General features: G+C 58.1%; 1 protein-coding gene across 7 annotated transcripts; it reads right to left on the bottom strand.

Annotated features, from left to right (window-relative positions):
* Nucleotides 1-309: 309 nt before the first annotated feature.
* Nucleotides 310-25680, bottom strand: PCNX3 (pecanex 3). 7 transcript variants are annotated; one of them, XM_049892496.1, is made up of 35 exons: nt 25517-25680; nt 24953-25140; nt 24635-24734; nt 24477-24516; nt 24291-24386; nt 22969-24096; nt 22410-22533; nt 22156-22334; nt 21635-21725; nt 21102-21237; nt 19870-20030; nt 18701-18854; nt 18398-18430; nt 18007-18178; nt 17799-17909; nt 17369-17460; nt 17106-17215; nt 16839-16944; nt 16644-16736; nt 16375-16525; nt 15106-15250; nt 11806-11983; nt 10712-10820; nt 10425-10554; nt 9942-10000; nt 9625-9840; nt 7730-7983; nt 3725-3955; nt 3433-3536; nt 2564-2711; nt 2236-2466; nt 1882-2156; nt 1404-1543; nt 1024-1322; nt 310-947 (listed from the first exon to the last, which is right to left on the bottom strand). In XM_049892496.1, exons 1-35 carry the CDS (start codon nt 25667-25669, stop codon nt 753-755), a joined length of 6132 nt encoding a protein of 2043 aa, XP_049748453.1. In that variant the 5' UTR covers nt 25670-25680; the 3' UTR covers nt 310-752. The 7 variants fall into 7 exon arrangements, with proteins under 7 accessions (XP_049748453.1, XP_049748454.1, XP_049748448.1 ...); XM_049892497.1 differs by having other exon boundaries at nt 19870-19991; XM_049892491.1 differs by having other exon boundaries at nt 18007-18430.
* Between the last annotated feature and the right edge of the window lie 409 nt (nt 25681-26089).

Raw genomic sequence — 26089 nt, 5'->3', positions numbered from 1 at the left:
AGACTCTAAGTGTAGGAACGACTGAAACTGGAAGTCTCTGAACATACAACCTAGCGACCCTGAACATATAACAGGTAGAAAACTGAGCATAAACCACCTTTAGGGAAGGTCTGAGAAAGGGAATGGGCTTTGGGGAAGTGGACCCAGGCCTACCTGAACCTCATTCTCTGTCTGACCTTGATCTCCATGGTACCCCAGAGCCTGTCCTTTATTCCCCTCTGTGCTCATCCCCCGACAGCTACCTCTTCTTCCCTCCTCCAAACCACTCCCAGATAGAAGAAACTGCCAACCAAAATCAAAAATAGTGTTATTAATTCTGGTGTCTCCGAAGCACAAGAAAAAAAAAAAAAAAAGAAAAAAATGACCAAAAAAAAGAAACCACCCTTCCCACATTTCAGGCCCAGGCCCAGGCCCAGGCCCAGGGGGCCGAGCCTGCAGCACTGCAGGCCCAGGGGCCAAGTCGGTCCTGGCCACGGGCTCCAAGCAGGACTGGCCCATGGGTTTGGCTCTTAGGGCCTGGCTGAGATGCTGACTGCCTCAGTCTGAGGAGCCCAGGCCCTGGACTAGGCATGAGACCAGGAGTCAATGTCAGAGGTCAGGGCCACTGAGTTCTAGAGCTCTGGCCAAGGCAGCCAGAGGTCAGGGTTCAGACATGGAAGCCAAAGCCATTGAGCTCTGTGGTCCAGCAGAGAGGGCTGGAGGCCAGGGTCAGTCACTGAGTCTTGGGATAGGGTCCAGCAGGTGCCGGATACTCAGTACTGGTGCTCCAACAAGGGCTGGGCAGCAGGGCTCTCGCGTTCCTCGGTGGCGGCAAGCCAGTCGCCCAGGGCCCCCGTAGGGGTGTCATTCTCAGGGGCAATGCTGTCCAAGCAGGGAATGTCCTGGGATGCTCTGGGGGGTGAGGTGTCGGTGCTGACATCCGGGGATAGGCTGAGGTCCAGGGGCGCCTGGCATAGGGGAGATAGGTTGGCAGGACGGCAGACCTGAGCCACCCAGGACCCTGCTTCCCACAAGCCCCCTTACCTGAGATTTGGGGGTGCCTCCTTTGGGGCTCCCTGAGGCTGGCTCCCCCTCAGATCCCCCCAACCCCTTCCGACCCCCCAGGCTCCACTTCCCACTGAGGCCCTCAGAACTGAGGAGACCAGGGATGGGGGGCCGTGAGGGCCGGGGACCCTCGGTTGGGGCAGGGGAGGCAGGGGGCGGTCCAGGGAGCCGAGGGGGTGGCCACTGCAGCAGAGGAGGTGGCCGCCCATCACCAGAGCCGGTCAGGGAAGGCCGTGGCCCCCAACCAGGGCCCGGTGGGAAAGGTTGATCACCACTGCCTGTGGGAGACAGATAAGGGCAAAGACCTCAACTGGGCCGTCCTCCTCACCCACGGGTTCGGCCCAGCTATGCCTGCTCACCTGCAGTGTTCTCAGGCATGGGGTGTGCCAAGGGGGGGTTATTGCTGAAGGAGGTCAAGCCGCCGCCGCTGCCCCCACCACAGTCCGAGTCGTCCACATTCCCACCACTATTGCAACCCGCGCCACAGCCCTTATGAAGCCTGGGGGTGGGGAGGCAAAGTAGAGTTCAGAGAGGGAACGTGGCTGAGGCCAGAGGCCTCACAGGCACAAGTCCCCAACCCCAGAATGAGCCAGCTCGTATCTCTGAGCCCCAGGGTCTCGTCTCTCAGGATTCTGCTCCCTACATCGCACAGCTTTTGAGGGAGGCATCATCACAGTCACACCGCAGATAAAGGTTAAAATCCCGACTTCTGGCACTTCCTCCCTCTGAGACCCAGGAGGGAGCCACTCCACCTCTGTGAGCCCCGGCTTCCTCCTCTGTGAACCCAGCACACCTTCAGCTGGCCTCACGAGCTAGGGGCCAGTGGTCAGGGCTCACCTCTCCCAGCTGCGCAGGAGCCAGTGGGCGATGGCGCCCAGGCTGACGGGGCCACCCCACAGGGCCCGCAGCTGGGGGTGGCTGCCGGCCAGGGAGGTGGTCAGGGGTGACACGTAGATGGGGTAGCCCAGAGGCTGGTCACAGGAGGAGTTGATCATGTTGCGGAGCGCCTGCTTGGCATTCTGGATGCTGCCACGCTCAGGGTTGCGGTTGCGCAGGAACACCAGCTCCTGCTGCTGCCCAGCCCACAGGCCGCGCACACACTCACGGTTCACCTGCAGGCGCCATACACAAAGGTCAGGATGACAGCACCAGGAAGAGGGCCTGGGTCAGCATGGGTGGGGCCAAGCCCACCTTGATCACCCGGAAGCTGAGGTGGCGCCGGTTGAGCATGATGATCTTGTACTCGTCGGAGGCGTCGTCCATGACGTGGCGCAGAGCCAGCAGGGAGGGCGTGTTGCTGAGGATGGCGCTGCGCCAGGCTGGGTCGCCCTCGTGAGAGATGACGAGCCGCTCCTCGTTTGCCGCGATGGCATCATACAGGGCGGCGGGCTCCTCATACTCATCTGGGGATGTGAAGTGGTCCTGGTGGGATAGTGGAAGAGCCAGGTCAGCGGTCCCTGCCCTGGTAGAAGTGCTTCATCCCCCACCTGCCCACCCTGCCTGGGCTCTCCTTTCCCACCTGGTGTAGCTTGAGTGCCATGCGAACCCCAGGTGCCACCACACGGTGAAGCAGGTCCATATCGGCGAAGACCCACTCGTCACGTGGAGAAGTGATGCGGAAGTCCCCCTTGAACAGGGCATGCAGGCCATAGAGGAAGGGTTCCAGGCTGGCGAGGAAGGAATGGGAGGTGAGAAGAGGTGGGGGTGAGGAGAGGTGGGAAGGGGTGAGGGGGGGTAAGGAGTGGTGGGGGGAGAGGTGAGAAGAGATGGGGGTGAGGTGAGGGGAGGTGGGGGATGGTGAGGAGAGGAGGGGGAAGAAGTGAGGAGAGGTGGGGGAAAAATGAGGTGAGATAGGTGAGGTGAGAGGTGGGGGGAGGTGAGGTGAGGGGCCAAGAGGTGCAGAGAGGTGGGGGCGAGGTGAGGAGAAGTGGGGGGAGAGAAGGATAGATGGGGGTGAGGTGAAGAGAGGTGGGGGAAGGTGGGGAGAGGTGAAGAGGGGGGAGGCGCGAGGAGAGGTGGAAGAGATGAAGAGAGATGAGGAGAGGTGGGAAAAGGAGATGGGGAAGAGGTAAGGAGAGGTGGGAAGAGAGGTGGAGGAGAGGTGAAGGGAGGTGAAGAGAGGTAGGGGAGAGATGGGGGAGAGGTGAGGAAAGGTGGGGGAAGAAGTGAGGAGAGGTGGGGAAGAAATGAGGAGAGGTGGGGGGAAAGATGAGAAGTCGGAGGAGAGGTGAGGAGAGGTGGGAGGAGAAAAGTGAGGTAAAAAGAAGGAAGTGAGGAGAAGTAGAGGAGGCCAGGGTGCAGGGCTCCAGGCTGGGAGGGAAAGCCCACAGCTCCTCACGGAGCGGGGAGGGGAGAGCACCAGGCCTGGCTGGACCTGTGGGCACTCACCTGGCAGACATACTGTGCGAGGCTGTCCCCAGGGCCCGGCGGCCCAGCACACACAGACCAAAACACAGCGTGACCAGCGGCGAGTTCCAGTCCTGGTCCATGGGCTGCAGCACAAGGACCCCGCCCCCAGAGCCTGGCTCAGACCTAGGGCAGGGAACTGGGGGTGGCAGCTGGGGCCCAAGCCAGGGGAGGCTCAGGATGAGGGACGCCCACCCGGGGAGGGACGAGGAGTGGAGGGAGATGAACCCAGGTCTCTGGAACTGGTTGGGCAGTCCCAGGAGTGGTGGCAGACCTGGCCACGCCGAGAGGCGCAGTGCTGGATCCACTCAAGGTGCACCGCACAGAAGGAGGGCAGTGAGAGGCCCGAGAGTCGAAGGTCATAGTCCTCGTCCACGCTCAGTGAGAAGGTGGGGTCTGAGTCAGCATAGCCAGGTGCCCGCACGGGCCGAAGAGCCGCTGCAATGCCCTCATGGCTCAGCCACGCCTCCAGCTTCGGAGAGCGGCTCACGTAATAGATGATGCTCTGGAGGGGATGGCAGGCATCAGGGCTAGGGACAGCACTGGGCCCTGGGGCTGACAGTGCTTCTCGTCAATCCTGGCCACTGGAGCAGACAGCTTCAGGGTAGAGGCTTCTCCCCTAGATGGTGCTGAGGGAGGCTTCCTAGGACACCTACCCCTGTCAGTCCCACTTCAGCTCCCTGAAGCCACAGGGCACGTCCTCCCCAGCCTGAAGGCCACATCCACAGAGGGCTCTGGCCTGTGGCACAGGCTTCATGCTGCTCACACCACCCAGGAAGGTTTCCATCATTAGTGGACACTGAGGCTTAGACGGACAACAGACCTGCCCGAGTCACACAGCAGAACAGTGGGGCTCAGGCCCTGAGACCACAAGCACCATGACTCCGTGGGCTTCAGACCTCCAGGGCCTGGAAGAGTTGGCTGAGGGAACAGGACTGCCTGCAGGCCAGCATCCCTTCAGTGCCCCTGGGTCCCTTGCTAAGAGCCCCTTTGGTTTCTAAGCAGGATCTGGGAAAGTGGAGAGGTGCGTTTGGAAGATGGGGAGCTGGTGCAGCCAGGATGGACAGATGTGCAGGACTGGCAGCTGGTGGCCAACAAGGTGACTGGGATCCCGTATGCCACCCCAGGATGGAGCAGAGGGGCTGGCTTTCTGCCTCGGTAAGAGGTGGGGTAGCCCTGGCGTGGGGAGGGAGCGCAGCTCACAACAAGGGGCACCCAGGATCAGAGTGCCCAGCAGGGGGGTGGAGGTACCAAGAGCCTGGACAAAATGACCAGAGTGCAAGCTACTGGAAAGAACGGGGCTGGGGGAGCTCAAATAGCTCCTGGGGGCCATGGAGGGATGGCTGCAAGACGGGCCTCACCAGTCCCAACATGTAGGGGCTTGCCTGGCAGCCCCAGCCCCAGCTTGGCCATGGGCAGGTGGGTGCCCAGCCTGGGGAGGGGAGGGCTAGGCCACCTCTTACCAAGAGGCAGAGGATCCAGGGGCATAGTAGGTGAGTAGAACAGGATGGCCACAGGGCAGCTCCAGCCTGACCTTCTTGTCCAGGTACCATCACAGCCCCCAAGACCCAGAAAAGCTGAGGGGCAGGGGGAGCTAGCATAGCACACATTCAGTACTTGATAAGCTTTGGCCAGCGCCATCATTCTGAGGTGGGTTATCCTGGGACAGCGTGGCAGGCAGTTTCCCAGGAGGGAAACACAGACTCGGCCACAGCTGACAGCAGCTCTGTTCGGAGGCGGTTCACAGAGCTGGGCTCTGTTCAGATGGTCCCGTGCAGAGAGCTCTGGTTCCGCCCCACACCCACCCTCTGAGAGAGTTTCCCCAACTCGCAAGTGAGGCAATGGAGGCTCGGAAGCCAGATGGCTACCCGAAGCTCCCTGAGGGCAGACAGCAAAGCCACTATCCACTCTCCTCTGGCAGTCAACGTCCTCTCCCCCAAGATGCGGGGGAGTTTTGTGGGCTCAACAGTGCCTACAGGAGGAAGGGGATGTGCCAGGCAGAGGCTGGGGCAGAAGATGGACCCAGAATTCCAGCATCAGCCCAGGCTTGGTGGCGCCTCGTTCTGTCTCATCCACACCTGACTGCAGGGGCGGGGCTATGAGCCTCAGTTTCCCCAGCTGTACAAGGGGCCAGTGACATGGCCCTGCCTCTTCCAAGGGCTAGAGAGAGGATCAACATGGTAAGGACCACGCCTGGGCTGGGGAAAGTTGGGGGGGATGCCACGAGTGCCAAGGCCTGGCTGCGGGCGCAAGTCGAGGCCAGCGTCTCTGTGACGGGATTGAGTCTAATCCAACTGTGCTTAGTGACTCCTGGGGAGATGACAAGGTACAAAGGAGGCCTGGCAAGGGCGTGAGGCTGCCCACCTGGAAGGAGCACACACACCCCTCTATGACACTGCCCCGGGTCCACAGCGCTCCCACACACACCTCCCCAAGCTCCACCTCACAGCCCCAACCTGTCCTTCCAAACTTCACCCCACACTCCGTGTCTTCACCCATAGGTGTCCAGCCCTCACCCTCGCCCACGTCCCAGTCTACCTCCCCACGGGACAATAGCCTGGCTGGGGCGGGAGCTCACCTCGGCCTCCCCCCTGCCTGGCTGGGCACCTGGGGCCCGGCGATGAGGGGATGCTGGCCTGGAGCAGGGCTCATGGCAAGCAGGGTAACCTGGGCAAGAGAACACCTCTCTCAAGATGATGGGGGGGTGGGGGCGGGCAGGCAATGACCCCTGAGTGACCAGGGGGGGTCCCTCTCTGACCACAGCCATCTTTGTGGTGAAGTATGAGTGGGGGGATCACAAGCCCCCCTAGGAGTGGTTGACAGAGGAACAAGGGAGCAATTACTGTGTGACATGGATGGGATGTCCTCTGGAGCTAAAATCACAGCCGGAGGGTATGTAGGATGGTCCCAGAGAGGCCCAAGCAGGTGGGCTCACCTGAGCCCCAACAGGTCACCCCTCCAGGCCTCACATGGGGAGCCCCAAGGCGATGATAAAGCCCACAGTGCTCTCACCCTAGGGGCACCAAGCCTCACTGGTCCTGCCATCTCAGAATGCAACCATCCCCATTTTTCGGGGGGGGGTAAACTGAGGCTCAGCAAGGGGAGTACCATCACAGGCTGCCCCACTGGGGAAAAAAGCCCCCAGTCCAAGGCTCCTTCTGGGCCTCCCACTGCACCTCATCAACCCTACCCACTAAGAGATCTGAGACCCTCAAGCTGGCTTAGATCCCCAGGTTGAGGGAGAAAGCCCAGTGGCTGAGTTGGTGGGCCTAGGTTCAAGGCTGACTCTGCCACTTCCTCCTGGTTTAGAGCCTCAGGCAAATCCTTCCACCTGTGGAGGAACTAAGGCGCACCTGACCCAAGTCACGGTCTTTTCAATGATCTTATATACATGTGAAAGCTGAACAAGGAAAAACGAAGACAAAGGAAAAATTGCTGCGTTTGAATTATGGTGTTGGCAAAAATTATTGAACTTACCATGGACTGCCAAGAAAATGAACAAATCTGTCTTGGAAGAATACGCAAAGTGTTCCTTAAAATCAAGAATAGCAGGACGTCATTCATCTCACCTACTCTGGACATGTTATCAGGGGAGACCAGTCCCTGAAGAAGGACATCATGCTTGCCAAAGCAGACAGTCAGTGAAAAAGGGGAAGACCCACAACAAGATGAACACAGTGGCTACAACAATGGACTCAAACATAGCAACGATTACGAGAATGCCACAGGACTGGGCAATGTTTTGTTCTACTGCACACAGATTCACTACGAGTCAGAACTGACTCCATGGCACCTAACAACAACAACTGCAAGCCAGCCTCCTCCACACCTGGGACAGGCGGGGCCTCTGGGAGGTCAGGAGGGGGCTTAGCCCATAGCACACCAGATGGCAAGCACCAGGGGTTCACAGATACTCCTACGATCGCTGTTAACACTGTCATTGTCACCGTTATCATCATCCGTCTGGGCAATGCTGGGTGGGGCATGGGTGGTCTCTGGATGGCTAGCCTCAACAGCTGCTCTCCTGGACCAGCACCCTGGCCAAGGGACCACACACGCAATGCCACCTGCGCCCAGTGCTCATTGCCCCAGGAAAGCCTCCCGGAGGGGGTGATGGGAGCCCGACTCTAGGCACCCCATCGTCAGAGCACATGAGCCACCGGGGCCCCTGTGGCCGGTTGGAAGGGGGCACCTTGGAGGACATTTAAACTCTGAGGCCTCCACTTTCCTTGGGCCAAACAGAACGCGCGGGTGGATGGGTGAACACCCGCTGCCCTACCTTGACATAGTAGGTGATGAGGATCTTGCGGAGGTCGAAGACCTGAAGCATGGAAGCGGCATTGTTGTCACTGATGCTGTACCCCTCCAGCACGTATTTGCTGGCCGTCACCTCCCAGGCCAGCCAGCGCTGCCCAAAGGCAGCATTGAAGGACAGGACCCGAGGCAGGTGGCCTGGCTCACAGCAGCAGCAGCCTTCGTCCTCCTCCACACCCTCTGTGATGGCCTCCACCTCACGCTGCTGGCAGTACGTGCCTGGGTGGGGGGCAGGGGTGTTCAGTCAGGGGCCACGAGGAGACTCCTGACTGCTCCTCCCTGGCAGGTACCACAGGGTGGCATTCCAGGCCTCCTGCCATCCACACTATACCCCAAGACGCCGTGTGAATTGGGCCAAGCAGCTTAACCTTCTGGACCCTTCCCCAGGAGAACTCTGAGGGTCTCCCTCCTCCAGGGCTCCCAGGCAGGAGAGCAGAGGGGACAAGCATGTCCTCCAGCCAGGCTCTCTGGGCTCCAGCCTCAGGTCTGGCTCTTGGTTTTGCACTGTGTGATCCTGGAGAAGCTACATGACCTCTCTAAACCTCGGCGTCCTCATTTGCAAAATGGGAGTGTCGTTAGGTATCCCCTCCAAGGTCATGGTGAGGATTAATTGAGATGGCATGACGTTAAATACTTGACCTACTGTGCCTGGCCTGTGGTACTCAATGACGCTGGCAGCTAGCCCAGCCCTGTTTCCATGGCACAACCCCACTCCCACTTCCATCTCTTCAGCCTCAGGCCCCGGGTTAGGCCCCAGGGGACACGTGGCTTGCCTCGCCTGGCCCCAGGAAGCCAAACCCTGCTTGCATCACCAGGGCTCCCACCCTCTGGCCCCTATAACACCCATGCTTCCCTGAGGTGGAGACTCATCCCTATTCCCAAAGCTCCCCTCTCCTTAAGAGGCACTCAAAGCCCAGCTCTTCCTTAGGCCCACCGCCTGCCCCCCGGGCTCCCAGCCCTGTGAGGCACAGGCCCAGCCCAGCCCAGCCCTCTAGCCTCACCTCTCACCACGCTCCTCCTCCCAGTCTCTGTTCCCTGTTTCCCCTGCCCCAGGGCCCGTCCACATGCTGTTTCCTCGGCAGGAAGGCTGTCCTCCCTCCCTGGCTCAGCCTTTAGCTCAAGTATCAACTCTTCAAAGAAGCTCTCCTGGTGCCCCCAACAAGGTCAAATCTCTTCTCGGGGACTCTGAGTGCTGGGCACCTCTCCTCTGCACCTGCCATCATGGCAACCTGATATTTTTCTGTGGAATCCTTACTAACATAAGTCTTTCCACTAGGCTGTGAGCTCCCTTCCTCCGCTCCTGTTCCCGGTGCTGAGCTCGAGCTCAGCCAGATCAGGTGGGCAGTGAACATAACTCAATGACTGGATAAACACATGAGTCAACAAGCAGCCACGCAGCAGAGGTGGTGATCTGGTCGTCTGTAAAGGTTGAGACTAAAGCTCAAAGACGGGAAGTGACTTGCTCAAAGTCACAGAGCTCATGCGCTGTGCCCAGAGACCCCTGCCCTTTCAGAAGTGGGCACCTGACACGTATGTCTTCCTGAGGGCAGGGCACTAGCTCACACACCGGCGGTTGTGCCTGAGCAGAGAGCAGACCAGTGGGGGCTGGCATGAGACTTCAGAGCTCCAGACCATGGCAACCTGGGCAGTCATGACAGATTCAAGTCAGGGCAGGGTCAGGACTCAGCCAAGAGCCCCCACCTCACTGTTCAGACTGGGAATCCGGGGTGGAGGATGCTTTGCCCTAGGCCACTGGCAGGCCAGAGCCAACTGGACAAGACCCCAGCATCATGCACCATGACATTGAGCCTGCACAGGGCCCCTGCCCCACCTGCCACCCGAGATTGGCCCTGTGCTCACCCCGGAACTCCAGGCCACGCAGCTGGAAGGTGACCAGCCCGTTGCCGACCTCGATGAGGTGAACCAGGGCGTTGAGGTAGTCGGAGGCCAGGACGAAGCAGTCGCCGGGGCTGTAGTTGCCCCAGCGTCCCAGCACCAGGTCCCCACACAGTGTGTGCTGCAGCGAGCGTGTCAAGTGCTCGTAGAAGATGGAGTTCAGGTTGTTGTCGTCTGCGCCTGGAGCCCAGGATAGACAAGGACAGATGGACAAGGTGACGAGTGAGGCTGTCTCCCCAGGAAGGCCCCGCCCAGAGTCCCCTGGATGACTGAGTACCCACCAGGGTTCCGGTCCAGCTGTGTGACCAGACGGGTGTTGGAATGATCCACACGTTTAGTGCTGTTCAGAGAGGCACAGCATGGTTGGCCAAGAGGGTGAAGCTGCCAGAGGTCAAGTGACAGTCCCACCACCCTGACCCCACTTCCTCTCTGCCCCTGCTCTACCCAAGTCCTCTCCAGCCCACTGCCCATGCTGTGAGGCAGCTGCCAGAATAGCCCATTACCCAAACGGGAAGGCCAAGACCCCAAGAAGCACACACCAGGCCTCACTGCCTACAGGGTGAGCCCAAGGCTCGGGACTGGCTCTGGGTTTGCCCTCTGGGATCCCTCCATCTTAGCAGCCCCACCACACCGGCACCTCACACACCCACCACTGGCCCCTTCCAGGGCCCTGTCCAGCCTGAATTCCCTTCCTCCTGCACCCCTCCCGCCTGGCAGCCCCGCTCCACACAGGGTGCGGTGCCCACCGTCCCTAGGAGACTCACTTGTAGTCACGTTCCCAGAACTTGAGGGGCCGCGCATAGGACATGATGAAAACGGCGCTGCCCAGCAGGGGGTTGAGAGGAGTGGAGAAGAGCGCCGAGAGCAGGGCCTGGACAAACAGCATAGCCGAGTCTGGGCACAAGTCAAGGAGGCAGCTGGCACGCAGGACCTTCCCCAGCCACCCCCCGTACCTTTGACCCCTGCCTGTCCCCTGCCCCATCCTGCCCACCCTCCCTAGACCACTGCCCTCCCTGCATCCCAGCCCTGACAGCAGGAGTGGGCTGGGTACGTGGCACAGCGAAGGGCTGGGCAAAAGCATGGAAGGCTGAGCCCCAGGTGATCTGCCAGGGTGCGATGTAGGTAAGCACGAAACGCAGCTTGTACAGCAGGTCCCACAGCTGGCGGAGAGGAGGAGATAAAGACACCAGGTCACTCTTGGAGACGGGCTCTGCCAAGTCCCGATGCCAGGCCCATTTAGAGTCACCCATTCAGAGCCTTGGGGACCACACAAAGCCCTGCTACCAGCCTTCCCACTGGCCGCCCCCAACACCCAGCCCTCTTTCTCCAGACCTGGCTCCAAAAACCCAGTACCATTAACGACTGCAAACTGAACAACCCTCTACTCAACACTGGCCATTTAATCTGTACCACCAACCCTGGGAGGGTCCTACTGTGCCCATTTCACAGACGGCAAAGTTGAAATTCAGAGGATATAGAAAAGGTAAATGGTTTTCCTAGGTCATACCAGTCAGTCAGTAGTACTGAACATCAAGAGATAATCCTAGGCCCTGGCCTAGAGGGAAGAGAGTTGAGTCTCCACCCTCCTGGGCCAATCAGAAAACGAGAAAAGAAAGCCCACCTGAGTGAGCGAAAGGCCCCAGCACCACTCTGTGCCTCCAGAAGTGTGGGTCATAGACCTTTGACCAAAGTGGACCCCAGCCTCAATCAGGGAACCCCACAGCCTGCAGGTGGGCAGAGCCTGTGAGGGCCTTCTGACACTAACTCTCAACTGGCATCCAGGGCCATGATGGCAGGGGCAGAGCTCAGAGGCTGGTGCCCAGGAGACAAGGCCCATGCTGTTTTAACAACTGACAAGGAAGGTGGTTGGTGTAGCGATCCAGAGAGACGGCTCTGGGGTCAGACAGGCCTGGGCTCACATCTCTGGAGGCCTGAGGCAGGTCACTGAGCCTCTGCAAGCCTCTGCGTCCTCTGAGAGGATGGGGGCCGTCTACTCAAGGAGCTGCTGTGTGGGCCCAGGTGGGGCTGATACAAGCAGCCACCGCCAGGCCACAGGGCCTGGGGAGGGTCTCCCCCACCACACAAGGGCAGAACAGCTCTGCTCCAGTCCCACAGTCAAGGGCCTTGGCCGCGGCCACCGCTTACCTTGCTGCAGAGCAGGGACATGAGGAAGTAGTCAAGCAAAAAGCCCTGGGAGAGGCGCGGGTAGTCGAAGTGGAAGAGCAGGACAGTGAAGGCCAAGGTCAGGTACTGCTGGGGTGGGCAGCAGAAGGCAGAGCGCAGCAGCTTCAGCCCAGCCACAGTCATCAGCAGTGCCCGGCAGCTGCAGGTGAAAGTCAGGTGTTAGGAGTCCCACAGAGGAAGGTACGGGAGGCAGGGGGGTGGGTGCCCTACTCCTTGACTGCCCGGGCCCGACAGCAACCCCACCTGGGCTCTGCTGGGCTGGCCCCTACTCTTGGGCCAGTAACTCCCCATCTCTCCCCTCCCCAGAAGATGGTGGCAGGCACATTCACTTTTAAAGAAGCAACCGCTTCAATAAATAGTGTCAGGACCCTGAAGAATCCTCAAGAAAACTACTGAAACTAATACGAGAGTTCAACAGAGTATCAGGATACAAAATAAACATACAAAAATCAGTTGGGCTCCTCTACACCAACAAAAAGAATATGGAAGAGGAAATCACCAAATCAATACCATTTACAGTAATCCCCAAGAAAACAAAATACTTAAGAATGAATTTTACCAGAGATATAAAAGACCTATACAAAGAAAACTATAAAACGGTTCTGCAAGAAACGAAAAAAGACCTATATAAGTAGAAAAACATATCTTGCTCATGAGAAGAAAGGCTTAACATTGTAAAAACATCTATTCCACCAAAAGCAACCTATAGTTACAATGCAGTTCCGTTCCAAATCCCAATGACATTCTTTAATGAGACGGAAAAACAAATCACCAACTTCACATGGAAGGCAAAGAGGCCCGGATAAATAAAGCATTACTGAAAAAGAAGAACGAAGTGGAAGGCCTCACTCTACCTGGTTTTAGAACGTATCATACCACCACAGTAGTCAAAACAGCCTGAGACTGGTAAAACAACAGATACATGGACCAGTGGAACAGAATTGAGAATCCAAACATAAATCCATCCATATATAAACAGTTGATACTTGACAAAGGCCCCAAATCAGTTAAATGGGGAAAAGACAGTCTTTTTAACAAATGGTGCTGCCATAACTGGATATTCAATTGCAAAAAAGTGAAACAAGACTCGTACCTCACACCATGCACAAAAACTAACTCAAAATGGATCAAAGACCTAAATATAAAGCCTGAAACGATAAAGATCATGGAAAAAAAATAGGGATGTTAAAAGCCCTAATATCCAGCATAAACAATATACAAGACATTACTAACAATACAGAAAAAAAACTAGATAATTAACCAAAAAAAAAAAAACCCAGTGCCATTGAGTCGATTCCAACTCACAGCGACCTTATAGGGCAGAGTAGAACTGCCCCACAGAGTTTGCAAGGAGCACCTGGTGGATTCGAACTGCCGACCCTTTGGTTAGCAGCCGTAGCACTTAACCACTACGCCACCAGGGTTTCCTACTAGATAACTAGGAGCTCCTAAAAATCAAACATCTATGCTCATCCAAAAACTTGACCAAAAGAATAAAAAGATTACCTACAGACTGGAAAAAAGTTTCTAGCTATGACATTTCTGATCAATGCCTAACTTCTAAAATCTACTTCATGCTGCAAAAACTCAACTACAAAAAAACAACCCAATAAAAAAAATGGGCAAGGGATATGAACAGGCACTTCACTAGAGAAGACATTCAGATTGCTAACAGATATATGAGAAAATGCTCACAATTATTAGCCATCAGAAAAATGCAAATCAAAACTACAATCAGATTCCACCTCACTCCAACAAGGCTGGCACTAATCCAAAAAACACAAAATCATCAATGTTGGAGAGGCTGCGGAGAGACTGGAACACTTATACACTGCTGGTGGGAATATCAAATGGTACAAACACTTTGGAAATTGATTTGGCGCTTCCTTAAAAAGATAGAAATAGAACTACCATACGACCTAGGAATACCACTCCTTGGAATACATTCTAGAGAAATAAGAGCTCTTATATAAACAGATATGTGTACACCCAAGTTCATCGCAGCACTGTTTACAAGAGCAAAAAGATGGAAGCAACCAAAGTGCCCATCGATGGATGAATGAGTAAATAAATTATCGTATATTCACACAACGGAATACTACATATCGATAAAGAACAGTGATGAATCTGTAAAACATTTCACAAGAGGGGGAAGAGAGGGATGGAGGAAGAGGAATATTCACTAATTAGATTAAAAAAAATGTAGATAAATACTTTAGGTGAAGGGAAAGACAACACACGATACAGGCGGCGTCAGCACAACTGGACAAAACCAAAAGCAAAGCAGTTTCCTGAATAAACTGAATGCTTCGAAGGCCAGTATAGCAGGAGCAGATATTTGGGGACCACAGTTTCAGGCGACACCTAAGTCAATTGGCATAATAAAATCTATAAAGAAAACATTCTGCATACCACTTTGGAGAGTGGCATCTGGGGTCTTAAACACTAGCAAGTGGCCATCTAAGATGCATCAATTGGTCTCAACCGATCTGGAGCAAAGGAGAATGAAGAACACCAAGGACACAAGGTAATTATGAGCCCAAGAGGCAGAAGGGACCACATAAACCAGAGACTATATCGGCCTGAGACCAGAAGAGCTAGATGGTGCCCGGCTTCAAGTGATGACCGCCCTGACAGGGAACACAACAGAGAACCCCTGAGGGAGCAGGAGAGCAGTGGGATGCAGAACCCAAATTCTCATAAAAAGACCAGACTTAATGGTCTGACTGAGACTAGAAGGACCCCAGTGGTCACGGCCCCCAGACCTTCTGTTGGCCCAAGACAGGAACCATTCCCAAAGCCAACTCTTCAGACAGGGATTGGACTGGACAATGGGCTAGAAAAAGGTGCTGGTGAAGAATGAGCTTCTTGGATCAAGTAGACACTTGAGACTATGTTGGCATCTCCTACCTGGAGGGGAGATGAGAGGGCAGAGGGGGTCAGAAGCTGGTGCAATGGACACAAAGACAGCGGAGGGAAGATGCAGGCTGTCTCATTGGGGGGAGAACAATTAGGACTATATACCAAGATGTATATAACTTTTTGTATGACAGACTAACTTGATTTGTAAACTTTCACTTATAGCACAATAAAAATAAAATTAAAAAAAAAAATGTCAGGAGCCTGGGGTCCTACTTTAGCTTGCTGGGCAAACTTAGGCAGGCCTCATGTCCTCTGGTCCTCAGTTTCCCTGTGTCTCAGTGCCCTGAGGGCTAGTAAAGGTGGGGCAGGAGGGGGACTGGGGGCAGAGGCAGTTCTCACTAGAGGCAGAACTTGTCCGGGTGGCTGACAACAGTGTGGGCGTCCACTGTGAGGGCGTTGAGCACCACGGCGGGGTAGATGAGGTACTTCTCCACGCACTGCAGGCCAGCATACAGCTTCTCAAACCACATCACCTCTGCAGCACCTGCAAGGAGAAGGCTAGAGTGTGGCCAGTGCCTGGCCTTCCACACTACCCTCTGGGGCCAGGATGGATGCGCTCTCATGAGGGACCTAGGAGGGTGATCAAGCCACAGGCTGCGCTGTTCTGGGTCCCTAGGCTTTGGGGGCAAGGGTGCTGCTCTTTGGTGATGTGCCCCAGGCAGGGGCAGGGGCTCTGCATGCCAGTGAGGCCTCTGCTACTTATCTGGCAGGCGTTCTGGGCGAGGGCTTTTTGCCCCGTTTTGCTGGCTGTGAAAAAAAAGGCTGACAGGGAAACCTGAAATGCCCACAGGGGCCAGAGCCACGTAACACTGGACCAGGACACAGGAACGAAGTTGCAGGGCCCTCCTGAAGGGGCCACTGCCACTGGGCTCCAGCTGGTTGCTGCCCTGTGAGGAGGCTGGCCCAGGGGAGACAATCTGTCAATTGTTGGGAAAAAAAGGAAAGGGGACCTTCCCGTGACAGACCTAGACGTCAAATGTGGGCTCACAGTTTATCTACTGCACAGCCGAAAAGAAGACATGTGCGGGGCAGATTCTGTCTACAGGAAACCCATTTGCTATTTCAGACAAAAGATCCCTTTAACAACTGCGACTGTACAGAAAACAACAGATCTGTGCCATGAGGTTTCCAAGGCTGTAATCTTCACTAGAACAGACTGCCATCTCTTTCTCCTGTGGAACAGCTGGTGGGTTCAAACCATCAACCTTTTGGTTAGCAGCTGAGCACTTAACCACTGTGCCACCAGGGCTCCTCAGAAGTCCCTTTTTTGTTGTTGTCACGTCTGCTCGAGTCGCTTCCGACTCATAGCGACCCTACATACGACAGAAATCCCTTCAGAGTACTGGAGTTCCACTTCTTCCATCTCCTCAGAGATGACAACGAGAAGAGAAAAAGGGCAGAGCACGCCATTTACTAGCAGAGCAGGGCTGAATGGGGGCACACCAAGGGCTGCTCAGGGGCCACAAGGGCTGGTGGGTCAGCACCCATGCCTACAGGGTAGTATGGGCATTCCTCAGGCCACCATCTCCTCAGCCCGGCTCCAGCCTGGAGGCCTGGCGGAGCAGGAGTGCGGGGTGTGGAGGCTGTCGGCCCAGAGCGGACACTCACCGCGTACTTCGTACTGGCTGTACTCCAGTGGCTTCAGCACAGGCTGCGAGAGGCAGAACCAGGGCAGCTGTTTGCGGAGCTGTGGCAGCAGGTAATGTGTGAAGAAGCCCACGGCCCCAGCCAGTGCGTACAGCACAAATCCCAGCACCGACTGTGAGAGGGAGAGGGAGGCCAGGCACTCAGCCAAAGGGTGCAGGCCCCAGACCCTGGGGCCACCTGGGTTCAAGCAGGCACCTGCAAAGTCCGTGGTGGGGGGTAACCACACCAACCTTCAGGGCGATGAAGACAGTGCTGGCACTGATGGCAAAGGTGAGCACAGCGATCACCACACACATCACCAGGTCCGAGTGCAAGACCTCACGCTGCAGGGCCAGGACAGACAGCTTGGTGCCCACCAGCTCAGGGCTACACCCCCAGCTCTTGCACTGCCACCCAACTGAAACCCCACACTCCAGCCCCCTTACCACTGACTGGCGCATCTTGTCTGGCAGTGGGTCTGGGGGCTCAGCCCGGGCTGTCTCCAAGCTCCGCTCCTCCAGCTCAGGGAAGAGCTTGCTCCGGATCAGGGACCTAGGGGTGGGTGACACAGGGTGATGGGTCTGGGCCCAGGAGGCCTCTCCTTCTCCCACGGGCCCCAGGGTCCACTGGTCACAGGCACATGCACAGACCCAGACCGCCCCCCAGAGCACGCACACACGTGTGCGCACGGACAGGCACATGCAGACACCGACCAGAGCACGGTGGGGTCGCTGCTCTGCCGGCTCAGGTGGTAGGACAGCGCCACCAGGAGGCCACAGAAGACTGAGAAGAGGACGGGGACGTGCTGCTCCGGCCAAGGAGTCTGGGGAGACAACCCATGCTGGTCGGGCAGGTGAGGGTAAGCGCGGGGGCAGGAGGGGCCCCCAGGTGAAAAGCAACAGCTGAGCTCAACTCAACAGCCCTGCTCCACCACTCCCACGGGCCCCAGCACACCCCTATACCCCAGCCCCCCTACCTTGATGGCCCCAAGGCAGAAGCCATAGAGCAGGGCGGCAGCCAGTAAACTGCGGGAGAGGCTGAAGACTGCGGTGAGTGGGCTGGTAGCAGCTGCATAGTGGAATAGGGTAGGTAAAGGGCAACTCTTAACTGTGCTTACCTGCTAGCATACCCCTTTACCCCTGCCCTGCCACCACCTCACCTCCCAGAGGCTAAGTGTCCCTGGACACCACCCGCAGCCCAGCGCTCTCTGCTTTCCCAGCCCTACTTCCCCGGCCCTTTCAGAGCTTCTAGCATTCTCAGACTTAAACCACTTGCCAGGGCAGGTAGGGGCTCGAGTCCCTAGAACAGATGGGAACAGCTCATCAAGGGCTGGAGCCACAGACCCAACCTATGGTCCCACCAAGCCCCACACTGGCCCGGCTCCCAGGCCTCTGTGGGCTTAATACCTGTGCCCCCAAAGCCGTGCATATCTATCTGCTCCAGCAGGTACATAAGGCAGGTGTTGACCTGGGGCAGGAGACCCAGGAGGAAGACAAGCGGGAAGCACAGGGTGAACACTGTTGGGGAGAAGGCAAGGCCTAGTCAGCCTGCCGCCTTCTCCTGGTCCATTGTGGGGTCTCACTCCCATGCTGCCCCAGCCCTGCCTGGCCTCACCAGTGGCCACGTCTCGGGCGCAGAAGAAGAAGGAGGCAGAGAAGAGTGTGAGGCCATAGAGGGAGACGGGCGGGAAGGGCTGGGCTGAACCCAGGGCATCCAGCAGCCAGATGAGCAGGCAGCAGATGCAGAAGTAGACAGGCCGGCTGTATGCGATCACCCAATTGTGGCCCTGGGGAGCCGGGCCGTGAGGAGCCAGATCCCCAGTGCCCCCACAGGCATGTGCAAACACCCAGATGTGCACATGTCCCACAACTCCCGCCAGTCCCGGGGTCCAAGATGGGGACAAAGCCCAGCAGGGCGGGAGCAATGAAGGGTAAGAAGACCTGCCCTTCTCCTGGCCTCCCCAGGGCCCGAGCCTCCTGATGAGAGCTGACCCATGGGTACTCACATGCATGGGAGATGCGGCGTCAGGCTGGACGCTCTGGAAGACACAGGAGCCATGTTGGCAAAGAGCCCAAGGCCACAGGAGAGTCAGGGGCCCCAGGACCTGCTCACTGCTACCACTGGCAGGCTGAGTGACTAGGGCAGGATCTGAACTATCGTAGGCCTCAATTCTCTCATCTAGAAAATAGGCAGTTTGCTAGAAGACCTTAAGCATCTTACGCTTTCTAGCTTACATGCCTCAAAACTGGGGGAGTGGGAAGGGGTGTCTGTAAACAAGCAGGAGGAGCAAGAGACGGGGCAGCCTGACCTTGAGCAGGGAGTACTGGCAGGAAGCAATGACCAGGCAGAACTGGAAGACCCAGATGTCCGTGAAGAAGCCCTTGAGCAGCAACAGGTAGCCCAGGAAGGCAACAAGGCTGCTCAGCCCGACACCAAAGACGTTCTCCACCATCCCCCGTGTCCTGTGGAGACACCTGAGTCAGGCGGCATACCACCCCATGAGTGGTGCAAGGGATGATGGCAGAACAGGGAGACAGGGTCCTGCCATAAAGGCCCACTGCCAGGCATCTGCCCGTGCCAGCCTCTCAGCCTCTGAGTATCAAACCTACGCCCCGTCAGAGACAAGCCCAGCATGCACGCACTCCAGGAAGCCATCCCAGTTGCTCCCCTGCCTCCCAATCTTTGCCCCCTCTACACACTAAGGCCCCAGGCGCCAATGCTCATAGAACTTCCCAGCTCCAACTCAGCCTGACAAATTACTGCAAACGTGGTGGCATCATGCACACTACAGTGGGACAACAACTCACATAGCTAGCACCCAGCTGGCCAGGGCACACGCAGCCACCACCTGGCCAGCTGGGGCACACGCAGCTGGCACCCGACCGACCAGGGTACACACACAGGCAAAGCCCAACCGAGACCGGGGCACACACAGCTGGCACCTGACACCAGAGCACACACACAGCCGGCACCCGACTGACACCAGGACACACACAGCTGGCACCTAATTGACACCAGTTCATACACACAGCCGGTACCCGACCAACACCAAGTCACGGGGCTAACAGGAAGTTGGGACGTGAGCTTGAGGCCCAAGTCCTCCATAACAGACCTCAAAAGTCATCTGACTTCTCTGGGCCTGTTTTCCCTCTGAGAAACGGGAAAAGCGAGATGAACGATTTGTGACCTTTTTTAGAGTCCAGGACTTGGTTTTCAAACCCAGTCTAATACAGAAGCAAATGGAAGCAACAAACTAAGCAGGAAGCCTTGGTTTTGAGTGGAGCTTGGGGGCGGGGGGTTTCTTGAGTACCACCTACTTGCCACCCTTTGTCCCCAAAAGAACCTAGAGCAACCCCCCTGAAGACACCAGACCCCGATACACCCTCAGCTTCCTACGGTCCGCTTCTGAGGCGCTGATGCCTCCTCAGGCTCTGGGAATCCCGAAAGCCGGGGGCTGAGGCCCAGCGGGACACTCACCGGTCCAGCAGGGCCAGCAGGGCAAGCCTCTCATAGCGCACGGAGGTCCAGCGGCCAGGAAGAAGCCAGTACTTGTAGCTGTGCTGGGCACGGGGCGGCGCCTCCTCCATCAGCGTCTGCTCCTGGGATTCGTGCAGGGAGTCCTGGTCCGGCAGGTCAAACTGCAGCCCCCACAGCCACGTCCATCAGCCCTGCCACCCCCAGTGCGCACTGGCCTAGCCGGCCATTTTCCTTCAGCACAGAAAGCCCTCTGCCCAGCAGCTAGTGACCCTCTGACCTGCCCAACGTCCATCACAAGGACCAGCTTCTTTCTCGGGATCCCACGCCACAGCATGGTGGCCACCAGGTGCCAGTTACTACTTCTGTGTCTGTCTGCCCCGTTCAGACAGAACCTCCTGCCTCTTCCTGGACTAGGTAAAGTCCACTTTAGGCTTTGGGACTCTGGGCAGATGCTGCCCAAGTGCCCCAGACTGAGCCAGCTGCCATCACTCTGACCACTCCACAGGCCAGGGTGCCAATGCCAACACTGAGGCCTTGGCCGGCTCGGGGCTTTTTGTTTCTTCACTCCACAGATATTTAGGGGACACACTGTGGGCCTGACTCAGTGCTGGGCTCTCAGGATGCAATGAAGAGCCAAAGAACGCCCTGCCTCTGAAGTTACCATCAGCTGTGTAACGAGAACAACGCTGCCACTCGTTTGTCACAATCAAGGAAAAATGGACCAGGAAGGGGCATGTGAGGCTTCGGTGTGCTGCCTACAGTCTATCTATGGGCTCGTTAGCAGCGTGGGTGCTCCCGTTGTTGTTACCCCTTTAAGTTCTAAGTGTGGGCTTCCCGCAGTCTCAGTGCTTGTACCGTTACCAGGCTGACCACAGAACGACGGCCGGACAGCACACTTCCAGAGTGAGAGGCAGGCTATCTGCTTGTACCCAGGCAATCAGCACAAACCCCGAGCTCATGCAACGCTCAGCAGACACCTATTGTTCAGTAACCTTAACTACCATCTTTGTAGATGTCGTCACTAACACCCGTTGCTCCCTAGTCAACTGTGGCTCCTCCGAGTAAAGGAGGGACTCCACACACATCTGTCGAATGAGCCTGTCACCACCGGCCTCCTACCAAAGGTCAGGGCAGACACCTCCTGCCCAGCAGCCCTCACTCAAAGCAGCGGACACTGCTCCTCCCAAGCGCCTGGGTGAGTTCCTGCCCCCACCGTGACCCCCAGTCCTCACCTCTGGGATCTCCAGCGGCACCCGCCGCACCTGCATGCCCTGCACCACCACAGGCCGCGGCTGCAGTAGGTTCAGGCCGCCTGCTGCCTCGGGGACATCAGTCGAATGGAAGCTGGAGGAGTGTGAGTGGCGGTCCCTGTGGGAGCGGCAGCCATGAGCACCAGGGCCACAGGGGAACCTGGGACCAGAGCTGAGGCGTGGGACTGTCCTGTGATCGGGGGTCCAGGCGGCTGTCCCAAATGCCCACAAGGAACACTGGGGTCAGGAACAGGCACGTGGTAGAAGCGCCTCCCCCCCAGGCCCAGCCTGCCTCCCACTCCTATGCCTTCCTCACACTGGAAGTGTCCTGGAACGAGGAACTCAAGGGACTCCTGCGGGCCTACCCTGCATTGCTCCTACCCTTTCCTTTTCAAAGCTTTTGAGCTGTCCTGGTCCCAACACAGTTCAGGAAAACAACTCCAGATTTGTGATGCTCCCTGAAAATGGCAGTGCCCTGAGCCACTGGCCAGAAGAGATCAAGTTTGGTGACTCACCAGGCTCCATTGGCTGCCTGCTCCCCCTGCTGCACTACAGGGTTCTCGTAGCCCCCTCCAGCCAGACCAAAGGTATATGACCGTCGCACACCTGGGCAGGGGTGGGGAGAAAACACAGCATGTCAGGAACAGGAGCACCGAGGCCAGAGCCGCATGGTCATCAGAGCCAGTAAGTAAAAACTCTGTGCTCCATGTGCCTGGGGTGGCAGCCCAGCTCCCAGGGGGCCTAGAGCTGCAGAGGGCAGGCCTGGGGGGGTCAGGGTTCAGCCCTGTAGTCAGCTCGCCTTGGGTTTCAGCACATCAGAAGAGCGCCCTGCCCAGGCGCACCTCCTTCTCCTAGTGAACAGAACGAGGATGAGAAAGAAGCCAGGTCCCAAAGAAACTGCAAGGTGGATGCTCGGCAGCACGGGGAAGGCAAGGTCTCACCACAGGACCCAGGAGCTGTCGGTGCTCAGGAAGTGAGCACCAGGCCCGCTGGGATGGAGGAGGCTCCAGCCAGCCAGCCAGGGTCAGATGCTCACCGCTCTCATCGTAGAAGTAGTGTACGGCCCCCTCAGAGGTGTCATCGAAAGTGCACGCCTCGTGCACGTTGGCGCCGGCGCGGGTGAGCAGCAGCGAGGAGGCGAAGTGCAGGGCGGAGGGCAGTGTCAGTGCCCGTGAATGGGAGGCTGCCCGGCCCCGCTGAGCCTCCTGTAGGCTGCTAAAGGGGGCAGCGTGGTCAGTACCACTGCGAGTCAGGTGCCTGACCCCTCAGACCTGCTGGCTAGGTGCTCACCTGGGCGGCGAGCCCATGACAGAGGCTGGGGGTGTGGGGTTGCTGCCTGCGTTGTGGCGCCTGCGGATTGCCTGGGTCCGCCTCACGCTGCTCGAGCGGTCCCGCTTGCCTGTCTCCTCAGCTGCTGCCCAGAAAGACACCCCGGTGTGAGGGCAGAGGTTCGGGGTCAAGTGGCAGGCTCTCCTGCACGGGGCTACAGGTCAGGCTTCTCCCAACCACGCCCCAAACCATTCTCAGCTTTGGTTTCCTTATCTGGAAACCCAGACGATACTCAACCCCCCAACGCATTGAGTGTCGGGAAAATAACTGGATTCCGAGAGTTCTTCACGGCCCATGATCAGGTGCCCTACCTGCGAGACCTAGTACTGTGTGCCTGCGCTCTCAACCTCAGTCTCCCCATCGCTGCAGCCCTACTGATCTGACAGGACGGACAAACGCCCCTCAGCCACCTGCTGCCTGAGACCAGCCAACCAGGCTCCAACTGGTTCCACTCGAGCGTCCTCTGCCCAAACCCAATCCTCCACCGCGTGCCTCCTCCACCCCCAGGGCCAGCACTCACCTCCCCCCACAGCTCCTTCCTCCTGCAGCTCCCCCCGCCAGCCAGGCTGGTTGGCAGCAGGTCCCCTGCGGGCCTCAGCAGGCAGCACAGTGGGCTCCCCAGCAGCTAGCTCCACCCCTGCCTGGGCCTCCAGCTCAGCCTTGGAGCCAGCCAGGGGGGCCCTGAGGACGTCACCCCCCGCCCCATCCATGCTCAGCACCCGGGCATGCGTTTTGGCGCTGGCAGTGCTGGGAGTCCGCTGCGTCCCATAGGGCCGCTTGGGGGGCACGGCAGCCCCATCCTCAGCCCCATGGGGGGCCCGTCGCTTCCGGGGCCCCCCCGCTGCGCCCCGGGAGCTCTCTGGGGAGTAGCAGGAGGTAGACGAGGAACTGTCGGTGCTATAGCGGTGCTGCGAGCGCAGGCTGGAGGCTGGACTCAGCTCGCTCCCCTCACTGGTGTCCTCATCCTCAAAGAACCCCCCACCCTCGAGCAGAGGCCGCTGAGGGACACGGCTGGGTGGGGAATGTCTCCGCATGGGGGGTCGCCTCTTACTGGGCCGCAGGAGGGCCAAGTCCTTGGGCCTAACAACAAGAAGTGGCTCAGCCGGGCCCGGTGGCGTCCCAGCCCCGATGACTGTGTCAAAGGAGCGCAAGGTGTCATCTGAGGGGACCCCAGCATCGGGGGAGGCTGGCAGCTCAGCCTCCGAGGGCGGGTCTGTGTCGCTGCCCTCCGGAGCTGGCCCACTTGGAGGACTATCCAGTTGAGTAGAGTTGGTCTTTTCACTCTTGAAGCTGCTCAGCGTCTCCCTGTCAGTGCCGCTGAAGCAGGAATCCGAAGAGCCAGCTTTCTGGGGCATGGCTTCACCCGAGCCCCGCCGGTCCAGGGGCTGGTAGCCACCCGCGCCCCGTCGTTGTTCCCGCCGACTGCTGGTCCTCACCAGGGCCCGGTCAGGTCGGGTCAGGGTCAAGAAGCTCTTGCTCAGCTCCTGGCTGAGACTGCCCTTCAGCAAGGGGCTCATTGGCGTGTCAGCCACACTGCTCCCACTCCAAGGGACTCCGTCACCAGCCAGTGGGGACCGTTCTGAAGAGTCCGTGCTCGGGAGGGAGGGGTCCAGGGCAGCCCCTGGAGGTGTCTGGGGAAGGTCTCCAACTGTCCAAAAAAAAAAAAAAAAAAACCGGATGGAAAATGAAATAAAAGCAGTCTGCGACAAGAGCAAGAGCTAAAAGAGCAGGAGACTGAAAAGGCTCCATCCAGGAGCACACAAAGACCCCCAGAATGAAGAAGTTTGGACAACTGAAAGATGGCTGGCTCCCCCCAAGCCCTGGCCACAGAAGCCCACTCACTCAGTTTCTCCTGCGAACCAAGCTTCAGCATCTCCCGGTCGGCTGACGTCACGATCACGTTGTTGCTGCCCTGCTCCCGTACCAGCTCCTTAATGTCTGCAATTGTGGTCCCAAACACATCAGCAGGAGGACCCCAGGGCAGCCGCATGCCATCTCATTCCACAGCCCCGAGCAGCAGCCACCTACCTCTGAGGGGCCCAGAGTCTTCTATCCGGGGCAGCAACTCCTGAGTGGATAGAGAGAATCGTGAGAAAGCAAGCACACCAAAAAATAGGCTTAGGACGTACCGGAGGCAGGGTCCACTCCCAGGAGACGGGGAGGACGGAGGGCTGAGGGCCACTCACCGAGACCTGATTGAAGCCAAACACGGAATGCTGGGAGCTGCAGCGTACCGGGGGTGTGGAACTCACTTTCCGAAACACTGTCATCTCCACTCCTGGGTCCCTGGAGATAAAGAGCAGCAGTTCTAACCTAAATCCCCTTCTTTATCTACAATATGCTCCACCTTCACAGATCGTACCTTCTCAAACTGGCCCTTACAATCCTATGACCAACCATAAGAAAACTGCCCAAACTCAACCAGGGAGCCAACGTTCTGGAAGATCCTCCACCATGCTCCAATGCTCCAGCCCAGGGACCAATCCAGCACTGGCTCCACCCACCTGGGCGGACTGCTGTCCCCATGGGCAGGGTCTTCCTCAGGGTCTCCCATGGTAGAGTTTCGTTTCTCCACAATCTCACCCTGGTCGAACATTACATGTAGCCGATAGTTCACAGTCTTGATGGTTGCAAAGATGACAGCCACCACGAGGCAGTACACTCCAGCCACCAGCAAGCTGGGGGGCAGGACCTGGAGGTAGGCAGCAAGTCAGGCCCCTTCCTGCACAGCCTCTGCCACCGTGGATACGCCAAACACCACTGTTAAGTCTACAAACTAACAGCGAAACCTTGACACCCATTGCGTAGTTACTACAAAAACCCTAACACAGCACTGTATCTTCTACTTCACTAGAAACTAAAAAATTAAACGAGAAACTCAAGGTCACCCCACCCAGCTCAGGAGAGAAAAGAATTAGCCTTGTCTCCACACATCTCCAAACCTCGTCGCGACTCTTCCCACACCCCACTGCCCCAGGCACAGCCCTGAAGGTTGCCAGGCTGCCCTCTCCCATGCTATCTTGCCCTCCCTTCCCGGGCGACAGCTCCAGGCAGCGGCGGCGTCTCACCATGTACAGCAAGAAGGGAAAGGTGAGCAGGAAAATCCAGACATAGAGATGGAAGCAGTTGGAGAATGTGCTCTGGTGCGGGTCGAAGAACCAACCGCCGGTGAGCGAGGCCCACACCCCCTGGCGCAGGATCTGCAACACCTGCGACCCCATGGCCCCGCCGCTGAAGCGCGCGCCCCCCTCCCGGGACCCTCATGGGGGCGGCCCCTGGCCCATGCCCCGCCTGGCGCGCGAGGGCCCCGGGGCCCGGCCCCGCGCTCACGCCATGGCCTCCCCGGACGGGGGCGGGTGGTCAGTGGGACTGGGGTGCGGACAGGGGGCGGGGCCGGGACCGGCCTGGCAGTCAGCGGCGCAGGGCCTGGGCGCGGGGGTGGGGCCGCATCAGGGGCGGGTCCGGGCCCCTACCCCCCGCCCCAAAACTACTCCGAGAAGCCGAGCCGGCAGGCGGGCGGAGGGCACGGGCCGGGCACGGGCCGGCGGCATCCAGAGGTGGGCGTGGGGTGGGTACTCCTGAGGCGCAGGCGACGGCTCCCGAGGCTCCGGCCCGGGGAGAACCTCGGGACCCCGAGGTCC

Source organism: Elephas maximus, chromosome 7, assembly GCF_024166365.1.
Source record: "Elephas maximus indicus isolate mEleMax1 chromosome 7, mEleMax1 primary haplotype, whole genome shotgun sequence".
Taxonomy (NCBI): Eukaryota; Metazoa; Chordata; class Mammalia; order Proboscidea; family Elephantidae; genus Elephas; species Elephas maximus.
This window is presented reverse-complemented; position numbering and strand designations above follow the sequence as displayed.